The sequence below is a fragment of the Anneissia japonica genome, unplaced genomic scaffold, assembly GCF_011630105.1.
Source record: "Anneissia japonica isolate Jap-2015-1 unplaced genomic scaffold, ASM1163010v1 scaffold466_len1169948_cov191, whole genome shotgun sequence".
Taxonomy (NCBI): Eukaryota; Metazoa; Echinodermata; class Crinoidea; order Comatulida; family Comatulidae; genus Anneissia; species Anneissia japonica.
Genome location: NW_022689540.1, coordinates 463,374 through 479,455, shown reverse-complemented (window position 1 = coordinate 479,455; position 16,082 = coordinate 463,374). Strand labels below are relative to the sequence as shown.

The window sequence follows — 16,082 nt, the reverse complement described above, 5'->3', positions numbered from 1 at the left end:
GTCCTGTGTGGATTTGTAACTGTGTGTATTATTAGTATTCAGCACGACTGTGTGTCAATTAAAAGGCAGAATATTACAGTGGTTAGCATAAGCAAGAATTTAGTCCAATGAAACTGTTTATCATCTTGATATCTTCCGACAAAAATTGACACTACCGGCGTCACCACGGCGTCCCCACCGATCGATTTAACGTGACGTTGTTATGTGGGTGTTTTATAGATTATTGAGAATGGTAATACTGTATAACCGAAAAAGATAATATGACAGTTGAATGACCAACAGAGACAACTGAAGACAATAGTTCGTCATTAGAAGTTATTTAGTTATAACTTTATTCGGAAAGTTAATCTCAAAATCGAGTTGCCGTCCCCGGCGTTGTCCGTGACGTCGTATGATTTACCAATTAACCCATAAGTCAAAGGCTGGTTACGATTTGAGTATTTTCATTCATCTGGCCATGTAAGTATTAGTGGCGTATCTAGATATCTTTAAATGGGGGATTGATGGGGGCGCAAATGTGGGGGCCTGATGGGGGAGCGAAGGTGTAGTGGGGTAGGGGCTTGATGATCAGTTGAGGGGGGGGTAAATCTGTCACTGAACAAACATACAACTCATTACAATGTCACTCCCTCATTCTAATTTCTATATACATGACTTACTATAGTATTCCTGACCTCTATATACAAGACTTACCTTAATATTTGCTTGTTTCGTCTTACATCTGACCGGTAGTATTTATACCGTTAGTAGCATAAGCGTTATTACATGGGACACGTCAAAACATTCAAATACATTATTAGATGCATTACTGCATTTGTATATCTTATGTTCTTATTAAATATTCGAAATAATTGTTATGAATGAATATAATTTTAAGTTTTAAAAAATGGTTCGGGTGGGAATCCAGGTTATCTAGCCAGATGAAAACCACTACAAATGATGTAATAATAATAATAATAATAATAATAATAATAATAATAATAACTTGGTATTATTATTATTACGATTATTTCCGTAAGTTTAAATTAAGCGGCTAATAATATTCAACAGGATAATAATAATAATAATAATAATAATAATAATAATAATAATAATAATAATAATAATAATAATAACTTGGTATTATTATTATTATGATTATTTCCGTAAGTTTAAATTAAGCGGCTAATAATATTCAACAGAATAATAATAATAATAATAATAATAATACTTTGAAAATTAATACGGATAATATTCAACAGGATAATAATAAAATAATAATAAATAATGGTATTATTATTATTATTTCCGTAAGTAAATAAACACATCTGTATCTGGGCTATTGACAACAATGTGACTGTTCGACTTTGCACACACACTGTGCAGTATCATCCTTGTTTCAGTTCCTCGTGATGCAGGTAGCACCTACTACAACGCCGTTGTTTCGAATAACATGACATTCGTTGCTATGCGCCACGAAAACATGGACATCAGAAGGAGTCTCCCTTTCATACATTCTCCATCTTACAAAAAAGAATTCGACAAGTCATCGTAATCATCATCATCATCGTTGTTAACAACATGAATCTTTAATATTGTTATTATATAAACATATAGGCCTATAAAAAGGTAAAGAATTAAAATTAATAGAAATAAGAAGATTAGAACACAGAGAACAAAACGAATGTCAACGATATCAATCCGTAAAGTACTGTCCATCCTATCCTATCTTTATAGATCGAGTGTTCTTGTTCTTGACTTGGGATTGCAAAAGAGATCCAGCACAATTAATAATCATTTTTACGCTTTAAAAAAATATTTAAAATATATAACTGCGCTATTTCCGGCCATCTAGAGTGTCATCATTATTCTTTAAACTTTATTGACACAAACCATCTAGCATTTCCTCATCTCCCCCTCCCCTCTAACGAAAAATCATGAATCCACCCTTAATTTTCCAGCACTCCACTTGAAAAAATATTCTGAAATAAATTATACACACACCCTTGCCTGGAGAATCGTCAGAGCTTAAGTTTAATAGACACAGCGCCCTCAGTGTACCGACGCCATTTGCGCGTTTGCTGCTTGGTTGTGTTTGTAATTCTATGCGAGCGCTGGTTTTTCCAAATTTTAATCCGTTTATATCTGACTGAAAATTAAGTAAAGGAAACAAAATAGCACTATGAGTGACAGGGAAGATGGATACGATAGCAGAGTAAGTATTATTTGTCTTTCCAGTTGTTAAACACTTAATTAATATTATGGATGCTATGGTAGGTACACCAAATCGTTTGCATCGTGGTAATGGCTTCTAAAAATGCGGCCTAGCACAAGGCAGGCTATAAAAGTAGGCCTAGGTAAACGCTGGGTAATATGGTTGTTAACCTGCCTATGTCTTAACCTACCATAACTATTGAAACATAGTTAAGAGGCCATTATGTGTGTAAAATTTAAATTGTTGGAAGAAGTCTAATGTATTCACTAAATTGTCCTTAAAATCTCACTGAAAATAATGAATGGTGGTGTTGCTTTTTTTTTTTTTTTTGGGAATGCCATCCATTTCGGCCGCATGTATTTTGCATCCAGGAAATTAAGTGTATTTTTTTTTTTTTTAAATATTAAAATATACATTAACCTACTTTACAAACATAAATATAAGTTTACCAGTGAAAATTTTCAGTTGTAGTGTTTTTTTAAATCTAGGAAAAGGAAGATGCAAACTCACCTCAACGGGAACAGCAAAGCAAAAGTAGATCTCGTTCCAGATCACGTGGATCGTACAACTATCGGTCTGCTTCAAGAAGTCCTCGACGTTCTCGCTCAAGGTCACGCTCGCCTTATGTCAGCAAGAGACGTAGTGGTCGTCGCAAGTACTCCCGTTCTTATTCTCGAAGCCCAAAAAGGAGATAGTATGATACATTTTTTTTTTCCACTCCACACTTTCTTTTTTCCACTCCACACTTTCTTTTTTCCACTCCACACTTTTTTTTATATTAAGCCATTATTATTATTATTATATACAGTAGAACCCCTCAATTACGTACGGCACGGGCCCAGAGCTGTTTGTAATTGCGGGTATTCGTAAATTCCTATATATTGCACTGGTACTACTTACACTGGCACAAACTAAGCCTAGGCTAGGCCCACAGGCCTACGCAGCCAAGTCTGAGGGGGCCTAGGCTTACAGTAGGCAGTTTCTAAGCATTCTGATATCCCACTCTAGGCCCGCACGAATTTGTTTTTAATCAGACGTTTTACCTTCTCAAATACCTAGATTGTGGATTTTACTGCAACACAACTTCCATAGATACTTGTTTATTAATATTATGTACATTGATCATTCAATAAAACAATCAAGCACTACGTTGACTCTTAAAGTTGAAAATCATGATTAAATAAAAGTAGTTTATTATAAAAAAAAACAACAACAAGCACGATCACGTTATGACTTCATTGTCAAAAGAAGTACATGTGGTGAGAGTAAAATCCAGATAGATCGTTCTGGGCATGCGCATGGACCTGCATGGGCAGTTTTGAAGCAAACAGTTTGTGTGAATCAAGTTAACGATCGTGTTTTGAAATGAAAGTGACATTTCTTAAGGTAAAGATAATGCAAAAATGAACGCAAAAAGATAAAGCATGAACTTGGGCTGATAAACCAACATCGTAAGATAGCATTGTTTTGTGAATAAAAATATTTTAACACTCGCTCTTCTTCAAACTAGGATACATGGACAGCATTGTTTATTTTGAATTAATTTATTGACGATATTTTACAGCGTCACCCAAGATGCATCAAGCGTCACGGCTAGCTTGGGAGCGTCACAGTGTACCGTGACGAAGTCCCAAGCGTTGCGGTACCGTGGCGCTTCAAGGGCCTGGGGAACTCATAAGGAATTCACATTTTATGGTGAATTCCTTTTACTATTACTAGTCAATTGAATAAATCAATTTGATATATTGTTAAATATTATATTCTGTTTTTCTCTTTCTTTTATGTTTTTGCTGCATTTGCTGGTTAGTTCTAGAAGGTAAGTTATGTATTTGATGAATTTAATTAATAAAAAATTAAATATGGTAGAAAAATTACTTTTTACTGACTCGAGCATTTAACCAGAAGTTAAGGTAAATACTGAAAAACAATGTTAAAAAGTGATGTCCTTAAATTACACCTTACAGTAAATGCATCGATTTCCTAATACTAAAAAAATTCTAACAGGATATGACAGTATTAAGACAACTCTGTATTTATAAAATATAGAAACATTAGACTTAAATGAAATGTTATTTTTTGTTGCATTTGATAACATAACTCTAAATTGAATACAAAAGTAAATAGTTCAATTTCAATTCGCAGTCGATCTCGATCACCATATGTGCGCAGACGAAGAAGTAGGAGCACTTCACCAATGTCGGACAGACGGCGACACATTGGAAACAGGGTGAGTGTTTGGAAAGCTCTCATTGTCTATTACTCAAAACAGTATTTTATCATACATATTTGCTGTTAATTGGTATATGGCATGGTTATAAGGCTTAGAGTGAAATAATAAGTAAATCATAATAATCTAAAATCTTAATAAAAAATTCAAGCATGCAATAATATGCCTATACCGTGCATATAGACCTAGTGTATACAAATGTGTAGTGAAATTGTATGAAAACATTTGAACATTAGCAAACAAATTTCATGTGTACTGCATTGTTTTATTGTTTTCCATATTTGTGATAAGGTTGAGAGTTATAATAGTATATCCTTTGATTCATTGCAGGAAAATCCCCCAGAAAGCACATGTCTTGGTATTTTTGGTCTGAGTCTGTACACTACAGAGCGTGATCTTCGTGATGTCTTCAGTCGCTATGGACCTATTGAGAAAGTTCACGTTGTATATGACCATCAGGTAAGGTGCAAAAAGCTATAGTTGTATTTTTTTTTTCTTGTAGTGTGTGGCCATCAACAGCATAATAAAATATGAGGGATTTTTGAATGCTGAGAATATATAATTTTATTTGAATTTAACAATAAAACAGTGTATAAGAAAGATTTAAAATGTTAAATCAACTAATCCTTTGAAAAACATGTAAATGTAAATAATAAAGATACACTAATGTAAGTGTCTATAGGAAGCTGACCATTGAGCTGTGAGAAGCATTTAAGCAACTGCTGAACTGGTAAGATTATAGATTTTGCCATGTTTTTGTCACAAAGCATCCAAAGACTAGTTAGCGATTGGTCACAGGAACAATCACTTTATTCCAGAGTAGAATAACTTTATACAATTAGCCACACTTTTTTTCTACCAGACTGGCAGATCAAGAGGATTTGCATTTCTCACCTTTGAGTCGTATGATGATGCTCAAGAGGCTAAAACCAGAACGAATGGTATGGAAGTAGATGGCCGTAGAATCCGGGTAGACTTCTCCATTACCAAGAGGGCACATACACCGACCCCTGGAATATACATGGGAAAACCAACAAGGTATGTAGAAATAACGTCAAAAATTCAATTAGAATTTTGTGTATCAGTTAAGTCATTTACTTCCAACCAGAAACCGATAAAAGAATAATTAGTTTTCACTGATTTACAGACATTTTACAGTACTACAAATATCCTTAGACGAGACTGTTTTTTTATTCCTTGTTTTGCGTACCTATTTTTTTGAAGATCATCAGAGAAGGGCAGAATCAAAATTAAATTAAATTGTTATTTAGTAAATAGTTTTGTCAAAAACATCCAGACATAGGAGAAAATAAAAATAAAATTGTGTTGGTGAATGTAGAATGGGATGGGTAAATGCTTCAAATTTATATAATTAGGAAGAAATATACATATCTTGCCTTTGGAGATTTCAAGGCTGCAGATGGTGTAATAAAGAAAAACTTTTTTTTTTTTTATTCTGATATTTCCACTTTTTCGTGGTGACGGGTGCGCTAATTGGCCAAAAATAAAATTTTATTTTTATTAGAAATATTTGCAGTCAGCGGTTTCACTAAACAAGGTATAAAAATACCAGCCAATATAAGAGTCTATGTAAAAGAATATAGGAAAGGTTATTTAAATGTCAGTTCGTCAATGGGGAAAATTTTTTTCTCATTCAAATTTTTAATTGTAAGTTAAAAAATAAATTAATACACAAATGGGCATTCCAAATATGGAATTTGATTTAAAAATTCTGTTTAGCTTGTGACAGACAGTACATCTTTAAAACAGTCGCATACAAATTCTATTGAATACTCAAAAAAATCATCACTGTTTCTATTGCCTCGAGACAAATATTAAAGATATCAAGACGTACAAATAAAGAATCGTTTCTACTTTTTCAGGCCAAGAGATCGTGATTATGGTTATGGTCGTCGACGTTCACCTTCGCCGTATCACAGTCGTGGATCGCCAAGATACAGGAGCAGATACTCGCGTTCTAGGTCAAGATCGTTTTCGCCTCGTAAGAATTTTTTTTTTTCATTTATATGGTTCCCAAGGTCCTGGGTTCAATTCCTGTCACGACAGAACTTTTTCTCATGACAAAAACAACTCCACTCCCTAAGCCTCATAAAGAGACTTCACTGACAAAAGCATCACATTATTTCATTTATTTAAAGAGGGCCCCTGAATGTCACCTGACCTTGTAGGATATACTGGAAGGGTCACCCTCTATAAATATGATTTTTTTTTTTTTTTTAAATCTTACCTGTATAGGATTTCCAGTGTAATGCCAAATGAGAAAAGTCATAAAATTTTGCTTGAATATTCTAGAAATACTATCGTTTAATAGTTCAATAATATATTCAAAAAATTAAAAAGATCTAATATGACTGCTTTTGGCATTTGTTTAGATGTTAAATCAATGATGTTCGTTCCTTTAAACAGATTAACATCAGTGACATTATATGTATAATGGTAATTAAAGAGCCATGAAAATTTGATATATGCCAAGTGAAATGAATTCATAAGTTAATTAGTTGTTCTTAGGTCTCTGGCTTTGTATTAAAATTATATTTTTAGTTGGATGAATGCATACTTAATTTGCATCATCTGTTAAAATCATACATTTTTGCGCAAGATTTGTAAAAATTTCAACAGACTTTAATTGTTTAATTTGTGTATTTCAGGTCGGTACTGAGAACAATACTAAAGAGGAAACCATCAATGCTGAATCCAATTGTGTTCAGAGTGTACATACAACAGGTTTTGGATATCAATCAGTAATGGTCCACATTAGAGGCACTGCTAGATCTCAAGAGTGCAGCTGGCCTTCAAGCCCCAAATTGCAAGTCTTAAGGGTGAGAAAATATGTTTTGCATAAAAAAATAATGGGATGATGTGTGGTTTGTCTCTCTCTAGCTGTTCCTTAAAAAAAATACTGTAAAATATACTAATGTTAATTACCTTCTTAACACGTCTTGTAAGCAGGTTTTATAAGTGGGAATCTTGATGTAAACCTACATGAAACCAGGTTTTTGAAAAGTAATTACAAATGTACCCAAAACAATCCGACAACTTAAAACATTGTTTGTTTTTCAATATTTATAGTTTTGTTGTAATTGTTGTTATTAATTCATTGTTATAAACCTATAAGATACATTAAAAGTTTAAGGGGCTCGCCTAAACTTCATTGACACAATGTTAAAAGTATAACAATATTGAAATCCATTGTTATCCTAAGCCAACACTTGTTTTCAAAACCATGTATTTAATTAACCATAATTAAATTTCATAGTGTATACTGTAAGCAAGTGGATGTGATCTACTTTAACAGGTTTTGTTGATGTATTAACTTCATGTTCTTTTGTTAGATTTTTGGCAGCATTTGTATGGTGGCAGATAAGGTTTTCTTGCAGATAGATGTTAGCATGCTGAGTATATTAGTTACAAAATAGTTTCTTCTGAAATTATAAATATGTGAAGTATATCTTCTCTCACTGTTTTCCTTTACTCCACTGCAATGTGTCCTCACCTAGCTTAAAGAAGCCCTTTATTGTTTAGTTATTATGTTTTGAATTATGAGTAGGATACAACAACCTGCGTGCAAATTGAAGTTTGGGGAAGATAGATATTCAATATTAAGTAAACTTTTCAATAGACGATAGTTTAAAATCACATTTGGTGTACAGGACAAATCTTGGGCTTGCTATTGTAAATTTGAACTTGAGTTCCAGGTTAAGAGTAGAAATTTAGAATAGTTAATAACAGTAAAAAATGTTAATTTGGGGTTTGGTATTTACACAGATGCTTTCATACCCAAGATTTTATCTTGCTACATACCTGATGGAAAACTTACTTAGTTCTGTATTTCATATATTCACTAAAGTATAAGTTGTTAGTTGATTGATTGAATCAGTTTCCCAAGATTTTTTCTGGTAAATGTTGTATAAAATTTAAATTACTTACTGAAATTCTTCAAAAACTGATACGGTGACAAGTTTAAAAGAAGTACTGGTTAAATTCTTTCTTCAATTTAGAAACTAAAGCTTAATTGCATACAATTTGGATAATTTAATGAAAGTGAAAGCACAGTGTATGTTCATGTTTGACCTTGATGACCTGTGAATTTGACCTTCATTAACATAACTTCTTTTTATCCTTGTAGTTATTAAGAATTGAAGATTGAAGTTATGATGAAGAAAATCAAGTAGCGTTAATGAAAAGAAGTTTGAAATTAAAAGAAGAAAAGATGGAAGCAATATAAATAAGAAATTTGGCAGCTTCAGCAAATTTAGAAGTGAAGTAATTATGAAGTTAATTGAAGAAAGAAGCGAGTAGAAGAAAGAAGAGGGGTAAATTGAAGTAATATTGAAGAAAGAAGAGAGAAAATAGATAATATAAAGAAAATAATTGAATGCGCGAGTTTGAAGTGGTTGTAGCAAGAAGACAACAGAAGGTTTGCAATGTTGTTTTTTTGATATGCCACGTGTTTATTTTTTTGATGTGCCTCTTTCCCATGTATGTCTGATACAATGTTTTTTATTGATTTAACTTCCAGCAAAATATGTACATTTTGGAGTATTTTACAACCAGTGTACATGTTAATTCTTCATGTGTTATTGATTATTAAAGAATCAATCTTTTTTTGCAGAACTCTGAAATTTGTTATTTATTACGTCTGTATATTTGTTTGTGATTTATTAAGTCAGCACATTATTGAATCAGTAACATTAAACCAATTTAAATCTCGGTTGGAAGCATACTGGCATCAATGCCCCATACAAACAGACAACTGGAACATTTGCTTAGCGGGATAACCTAAAAAGAATACAAACCCTTAGTTGCAACTTCAAACATTTGACAGATTGAAACAACTTGCTTTTTGCTGATTTGTGAAATGTTGTAATTACCAGCAAATTTAACATGTGTTCATGCAAAGAATGTAATGGCTTACAAATTGAAAGCTAGTAACAAGGTATACGGTAATGTCAAATTACAAAATTAAAATAGCAGCACACTACATCAAACATAAATATTTATAATTTCCTTCATTAGACATGCATGTTATTTCATCTGTGTGGTTCATTTAATACAGTATATACAGTCGTACAGTAGTTGAAAGTATCATAAATGTGATGATTTTCATCAAGATTGAGTCTGCAAAATGAATAACAACAATTTGGCATGTAAAATGAGATGACTTCGAAATTATTTTTAGGCCACGTCGACTTAGGCATGTTCAACTGTACTCTCAAATTTTACGTATGCTCTTACATATTGACAAAATCACAGGAGCAAGTTATAGGACTATGCTCCACCATCACTGTATAGAAAAGCTTGGAGAATAAACAGACTCAAATTAATTCCATATTACTGTATTTAACATTTTTCCAGTCGAAAATTAAACAAAAGTCATTTGCCAATTTATCGACTAGACTGCTAGTTTTATTCAGGGAATGCACAAAATCAAATTACTGTACAAAAATGAAGAGCTGGCTGCAGTCTTATAAATTGTTTTGATGTGATGACCACAACCTATACTATACAGTACACTACAGTATACCGCCTGACCAAATTGCTATGCCGTAAATCCTTGCATAAGTGCCGCTGCGCTTATACATTATTTGGAGGCTTCAATGCTTATTCGAGATCGGCAATTTTCATGCCCGTTGCACTTTTCATGCCCGTTCCTATGTTGCCCATCTTATTTCCCGCAGTACATCATTGTAAGTAGATGTTTATAAACATATGCTTGCGTCTTCATTTTATTATTTATTCATTATGACAAGGCATACATTGTATTTAAAATTGTTTCTTAAAGTGTTCAATTACCACACATTGTAGTATGTACTCTCGATTAAGTGCTGCGGCGCTTATTTGAGAGCAGTGCTTAGCGGAAAAAATTACGTTTGGTGCGCCGCTTATTCAAGGATTTACGGTACTCTTCATTGAAATTCACGGAATTTATCTTAATTACTGTAAACACGTTATATCGTCATTGCGGACTTATAAAATCCGCATACGCCTTAAAACTAAAAGAAAATGCATACATTTTAGAGTCCATACTGAGCCCAAAAAATCCGCAATGAAAATATAACGTGTTTGTATTAATGTTTCTGTTTGTTCCTGACCTACAGTAGTGCTGGCCAATATTATATATTCAATATATACTCTGCCTACTACTAAGATTCTCAACAGTATGCATTGTGTACGAGACGAGTACAGAGTACCGTATAACATTTGGTGTATTACTGTATGCTCGTGCTTATGTGTTCGACAATCAAAGCTGTAAATTTTAATTTGTCATTAATATTAATAAAACGTATCCGTCATCTTTAAAGTGCATCATAAATAGCTCCTTCCAAATAATCGTGATTACTTTATTGCTTATGTAGCGGAATTGTGATTCACAACACACTAGCTCGTTAAAACTGAATTTTTAAGACACTGGATGTTTGAAGAAAAAACTCTGGAATGGTTAACAAGATAGATTTTTGAATATTCAGCAACTGGGGCAAGAAAGGCATAACCACCCGTTTACCAGTTAGGCCTAGTAATTTGTGTTATTCAATCCCAGGCACCTGAGATTTAATCATGTGAACATCATTTATTATTCTCAAGACTAGAAACACCATAAACACCACGAAGCAGTATCCTGTGTAAGAAATGTACCGTTTATATTTATTCCTCTTGGTTTTGAATCTAAATCATTAAGTTGATAAAGAAATGTCTGAATACCTCTGAATATTACCTTGTATTTTGCTAATTCTACAAGTATATAACATTTTTAACGTTAAAGAACTGAAATATTATCTTGTATTTTGCTAATGCTACAAGTATATAACATTTTTAACGTTAAAGAACTGGAAGTAATGTGTGATAAATCTTGTCCTACCCCGAATTCAAATTCGGGAACCTATGCAGACGTCTTAACTAACTGGGCCGATGAGGCTTCGTTGGGAATTCAAACCCAATTAGAAGTAACTAATTTTTCACAAACTTGCATGTGGACCAACGCTAGTGCACGATGCATTGCAGCATGGAGAGGTATGATTACAAATAACAGTTCGATATGACGCGCCATCTGTAGCATTAGCGGGATCTCTAAATTTGAATACTGTAGTATGAATAGGCCTATACTTTCCCTCAAAATTAGCCAAGAAAGCTAATGAAAGCTATCACTTTTATATTATATTTTTATTTAACTAATTAAGACTCTACTTGGCTAATCACAGTACATAAAAATTCACAGCCATATTGCGGACGTTTTGCCAGCTTGAACGCTCATCTCTTCACTTTACAAAAAAAAAGAAAAAAAAACTACAGTGACGAAGAAGTAAATAACTGAAAATAAACATGGTAATTTTAGCGTTTACGGAATTATACTGCAGGCAATTTAGAGTTGTTGATTGACTGTTACAATAATCTCTATATTCGGTTCGGTGAATGTGTTAGTTGGGAACACTGGCTGGTTCACTGCTTGCCCGGTGAAAAACCTTCCGCTTGAAATACAATGATCTCATGTTTAATAGTTGTGGTAATAATATAATTTTTTTTTCTTTTCTTTTTTGTTTTTTAGCAGAGCGTACTTAATGACCCAGAATATAATTCTACATGTCTACAAATATACACTTTCTGTGCTGAAATGTTAAAAACCATAAACATTTATTTTTAAAAACTTTTAGATATTAAAACCAAGTTTTAATTGATTTACTGACGCTTTGTTGTTTGCGTTATTTTTGCCAGCTTAAACGCCGGTAATGCAATGTCTTTTCAGTTTACAGTAAAAAAAATGAATGTAGTGACAAAAAAAGAAACAAAAAAAGAAAATAAAACATGGTAATTTTAGCATTTACGGAATCTTACTGCAAGGCAATGTACAGTTGTTGATTGCCTTTTAATCTCTATATTCGGTTCGGTGAATGTGTTAGCTGGAAACACGGGCTGGTTCACTGCTTGCCCGGTGACAAACCTTCCGTTTAATTCTAATGTATACAGTCTGTGCTGAAATGTTAAAAACAATAAAAATGTATAAAAAAAAAAAAAGAAATTAGTGATATAAGTCAACAACTTTCAGTGATACAGTTTTAGTTGGTTAGTTGGCTGACACTAGCTTTAAGATGTGGTTTGCTTTATTTGTACAGTAATAGTTTTACCCAGTGTCAAGACAAGACAAAAGAAAAAAAGAAAACAATAAAAAACAAAAGAAGAAAGATTATTTGACTGCCTCTAACCCATTTTATGTTTACAATTTATATGGGCCTATATCATTAAAAAATAAATAAATAAATCTGTTTTCTTCTTTCCAATTCCAACTAGAAAACTAACATTTGCTAGCGTGGTTAAAGGCATGGTATTAGTACAGGCTCGATTATACCCTACCCTTCCATGTTTTATGTGCTCGAGTTAAAGAAAGCTGTTGCTAATTTGTCAAGCATGCTTTTGCAGCTGGAAGTTAGTTGTTTTACCAGCGCTAAGTAGCAGTTAAATTCATTTAACTGTCAAAGGTTGCTCTTTTCTGTCCACATTGAGACATTTACCTGCCGTGTCCACCGGAAACTAACACCAGCCAAAAGAAACATCCCATATAAAATAGTAACCCTGCACAAAGTTCACGTGAAATTAAATGACTCTCATCAGCCTAATCATGTTAATCCTGATTGAAGTAAAACGTCCTTAGTTTTCTATCTTGTGAATGGCTGGATGCTGCACGTAACCATCTCGGTAAACGTTTTTACGGTATATTTTTATATGAAAGTATAACTGTATAAGCACACAAAACAACAACAGTATAGGCCTACTAATGAAACGTAACAGATTTATTAATTGTTTTTAACAAACCTTTTAAAAAAACAATCATTGACATGAATGACATAGGCCTCTACCTACAGTATTTGTAAAACATTAAAACACAATCTACAAATATAAATAAAGATATTCAATAATAATAATAGTCCTAACATATTTTAAATACTTCTGAACGTTTATATACTGTACAATATAGGTACAGGTATAGGTGTTGGATGTAGGTCCTACATCCAACACTATTCTTGATGTGAGTATTTGGAGCAATTTGATTGGTTGATTATTAATTTAACGATCATCTGACAAATGTGCAAACATGTGATATAGTAGTGCAGAGAGACTTTGGGTATACTGTAGTTCAAGCATTAGGTTAATGGAACTCAATTTAAATGATTTATGACGATACATAGCTGTATATAAAAGATTGTTACGAAACTTTCTATGGGGGAACTCAATTTCTGAACTAAATCTCCTTAAACCATTAACCCTTCGCCAACTACAATGGCAGCTTTGAATGATTGCTTTGGTAGAATGCGCTTTACTCACGTCCTCAGCTAAGGAGGTATACTATTAATATACCTATACCGTATCTTATTTACTGAAACAGTCTTTATCAATAAACATAGCATGCTGGAGCTACCGGAATATCCGGCGGACTCCGTTATAGGCCTATTATATTTTAATAAATTTGTGTTTTGCAAGTCAACCTTCATTTTGATAATATTCGTCTTCTTATTGCATTTACATTTTATTTTACTTGCTTATTTACATACTCGTTCCTTCCTCCATCGTAATTTTAATTGGTCTTGCAATAGATATTGCTTATTCTTTGCAGATATCTTATTGATTCCGGTTTTTTTTTTATTATCTTGTCTTTTGAACTGGGAAATTGTATAAGCCTATTAACTCTGATTTTAATCGTATTTTTATAAACTAAATTTCTTAATGAATTTTTTGAAACTGTATACATAATGACTGAATTTGTTATTGTATTTTTCCTTTTTTTATTTTAAATTCAAATCGAATGCTTATAAACCTTTTAATCAATTGTAATTTGGCCTTTTTTTGTCTTTGTTTCTTCTTTTCTTACTTTTTGATTGTGTGCTTGTGCAATTTCTTTTCGTTGGTAGGATTTCTGTTTGTGTCTAAAGATAAATTTCCAGTATGCATTCTAAAGTAAAAAAATTTGATTTGATTTTCAACACACATACAAATTCACACTGTAGGCCTATTATAATCCACTTTATAATTAGCATGTGGGAAAACCTAGAATAGGATAATGTAATGAATAATATTAATTGAAACCGACAGAAGATGAATATGACAAGGAATGAAAAAAGCAGTCACGTCACTGAACTCGAACCCGGGACCTGAATCAGCACCTGTAGATATAGCATTATTCCATTTCTTCATTCTTTCTGACGTCACGAATTAGATAGCACTAATATCGTAAGTGATTAGACGCTCAGAGATCTATAAGATACACCGTCTCTGTTGTGGGATGAGATACCCGATGGAGGCTATTCATCCTTTGTCATATTCTTCATTAATTTGACATTGTATACAGGCCTATAGGATATTGATATAGGAAATGTATATATGTATATATATAGGCCTATATATATATAATAACAGTGCTCGTATATATAATATAATGTTAACATTTTTTGTTCATGGTGCAAATCCATTGACAATCAAGTTTGTAGGGTTTATTGAAAACACTGAAGCACAATGTTAGAGGAATAATAAAAACTGTTGCAACTATCGTTATGATTTAAAGAAGATTTACAAGTTCACAGAACGATCTGTATCTAAATAAAATATAAATTGTGTGTGTTTTCCTCATGGAGAGCTTTTAGTTTATTGCCAATGCCGTCTCAGGACGCCGTAATGCCCCTCGCAACGTTCATACCACGTAGGCCCATGGTATACGGTAAAGGTACAGTATCAAAAGATTTTTCTAGTGTGGACGATTATTGTATATCGTGATACTGTGAATCTCCACCGATTAATTTATAGGACGTTTCTGACAGATCATCAGTATTGGAAATTTGGATTGTATTTCTCTGTATTGTACATTATAAATTTATAATGGTAATTGGATAGAAAATAGACATAGGCTTATGTACCGTAAAACTGTATTAAACATGTGAATAGCAAAGACTATAGTCTTCAGCTAAAACATATTTGCCTCGACCTAGCATGAACGTAACCGAAATTTGTGACATAGTAGGCCTAACTTTATAATTAACAAACGAATGCAATATAGACCTACACATTTTTCATTCCTTAACTTCTATAATTGTATGTTTTTTGGTCATGTAGTTTTACTTATTTTAAAGTCAAATGGTATCGTGACATTATTTATTCTCTCAGGAAAATTATGATTTGAGGCCTATTCGATACAACTTAAACCACGATAGTTATTTTTCCTTTTAAGTTGTCAACTTCTATTAGTATGAAATATGAATGAACGCATTTCTCATTGACATAGCAATGTTTTTCTTTCTTTTTTCCAATTTTTTTTTTGCCGCAACCTGGTTTCGCAATCGAGGTAAACTACCTAATTGTAGGCCTAGCCCTCTACATTGCTTTTAAAATTATTCTGCATGAAAATAAGACAGACTACTCTAATAGGTTATCTGCAGCATTTATGTACGATCGTCCTCTGAACCCTCCGTTATACTATTTTCCATCAATGCAAGTACCACTTGTTTTCTTCACTTTATATAGGCCTATTTATATATATATATATATATATATATATATAGCTCTGGTTCTATTTCTGGCTGTTTACTTACGTTTACTTTTTAGCTGTTGCTTATCATTTTTGTATCTCTACTGAGATCCAGCCATTGTTTCCCACAGCATTGT

General features: G+C 32.8%; 1 protein-coding gene across 2 annotated transcripts; it reads left to right on the top strand.

The window, feature by feature from the left end:
- Window positions 1-2,035: 2,035 nt before the first annotated feature.
- On the top strand, window positions 2,036-9,064 carry LOC117125165 (transformer-2 protein homolog alpha-like). 2 transcript variants are annotated; one of them, XR_004448063.1, is made up of 9 exons: window positions 2,036-2,194; window positions 2,683-2,888; window positions 4,002-4,010; window positions 4,337-4,421; window positions 4,752-4,880; window positions 5,284-5,459; window positions 6,305-6,423; window positions 7,091-7,261; window positions 8,569-9,064. XR_004448063.1 is itself a non-coding variant. In XM_033271574.1 (8 exons), the coding sequence occupies exons 1-8, from the start codon at window positions 2,162-2,164 to the stop codon at window positions 7,099-7,101; spliced, it is 768 nt and encodes a 255-aa protein (XP_033127465.1). In that variant the 5' UTR covers window positions 2,036-2,161; the 3' UTR covers window positions 7,102-9,064. The 2 variants fall into 2 exon arrangements, 1 of the variants encoding a protein (XP_033127465.1); XM_033271574.1 differs by having other exon boundaries at window positions 7,091-9,064.
- Window positions 9,065-16,082: the final 7,018 nt, after the last annotated feature.

Bases quoted from the DNA above. Each gene is read 5' to 3' on its own strand.
- LOC117125165 (XM_033271574.1), top strand. From the start codon at position 2,162: ATGAGTGACAGGGAAGATGGATACGATAGCAGA. The intron at 4,422-4,751 runs GTGAGTGTTTGG...GATTCATTGCAG, and splicing joins GGCGACACATTGGAAACAGG to GAAAATCCCCCAGAAAGCAC. The intron at 5,460-6,304 runs GTATGTAGAAAT...CTACTTTTTCAG, and splicing joins TACATGGGAAAACCAACAAG to GCCAAGAGATCGTGATTATG.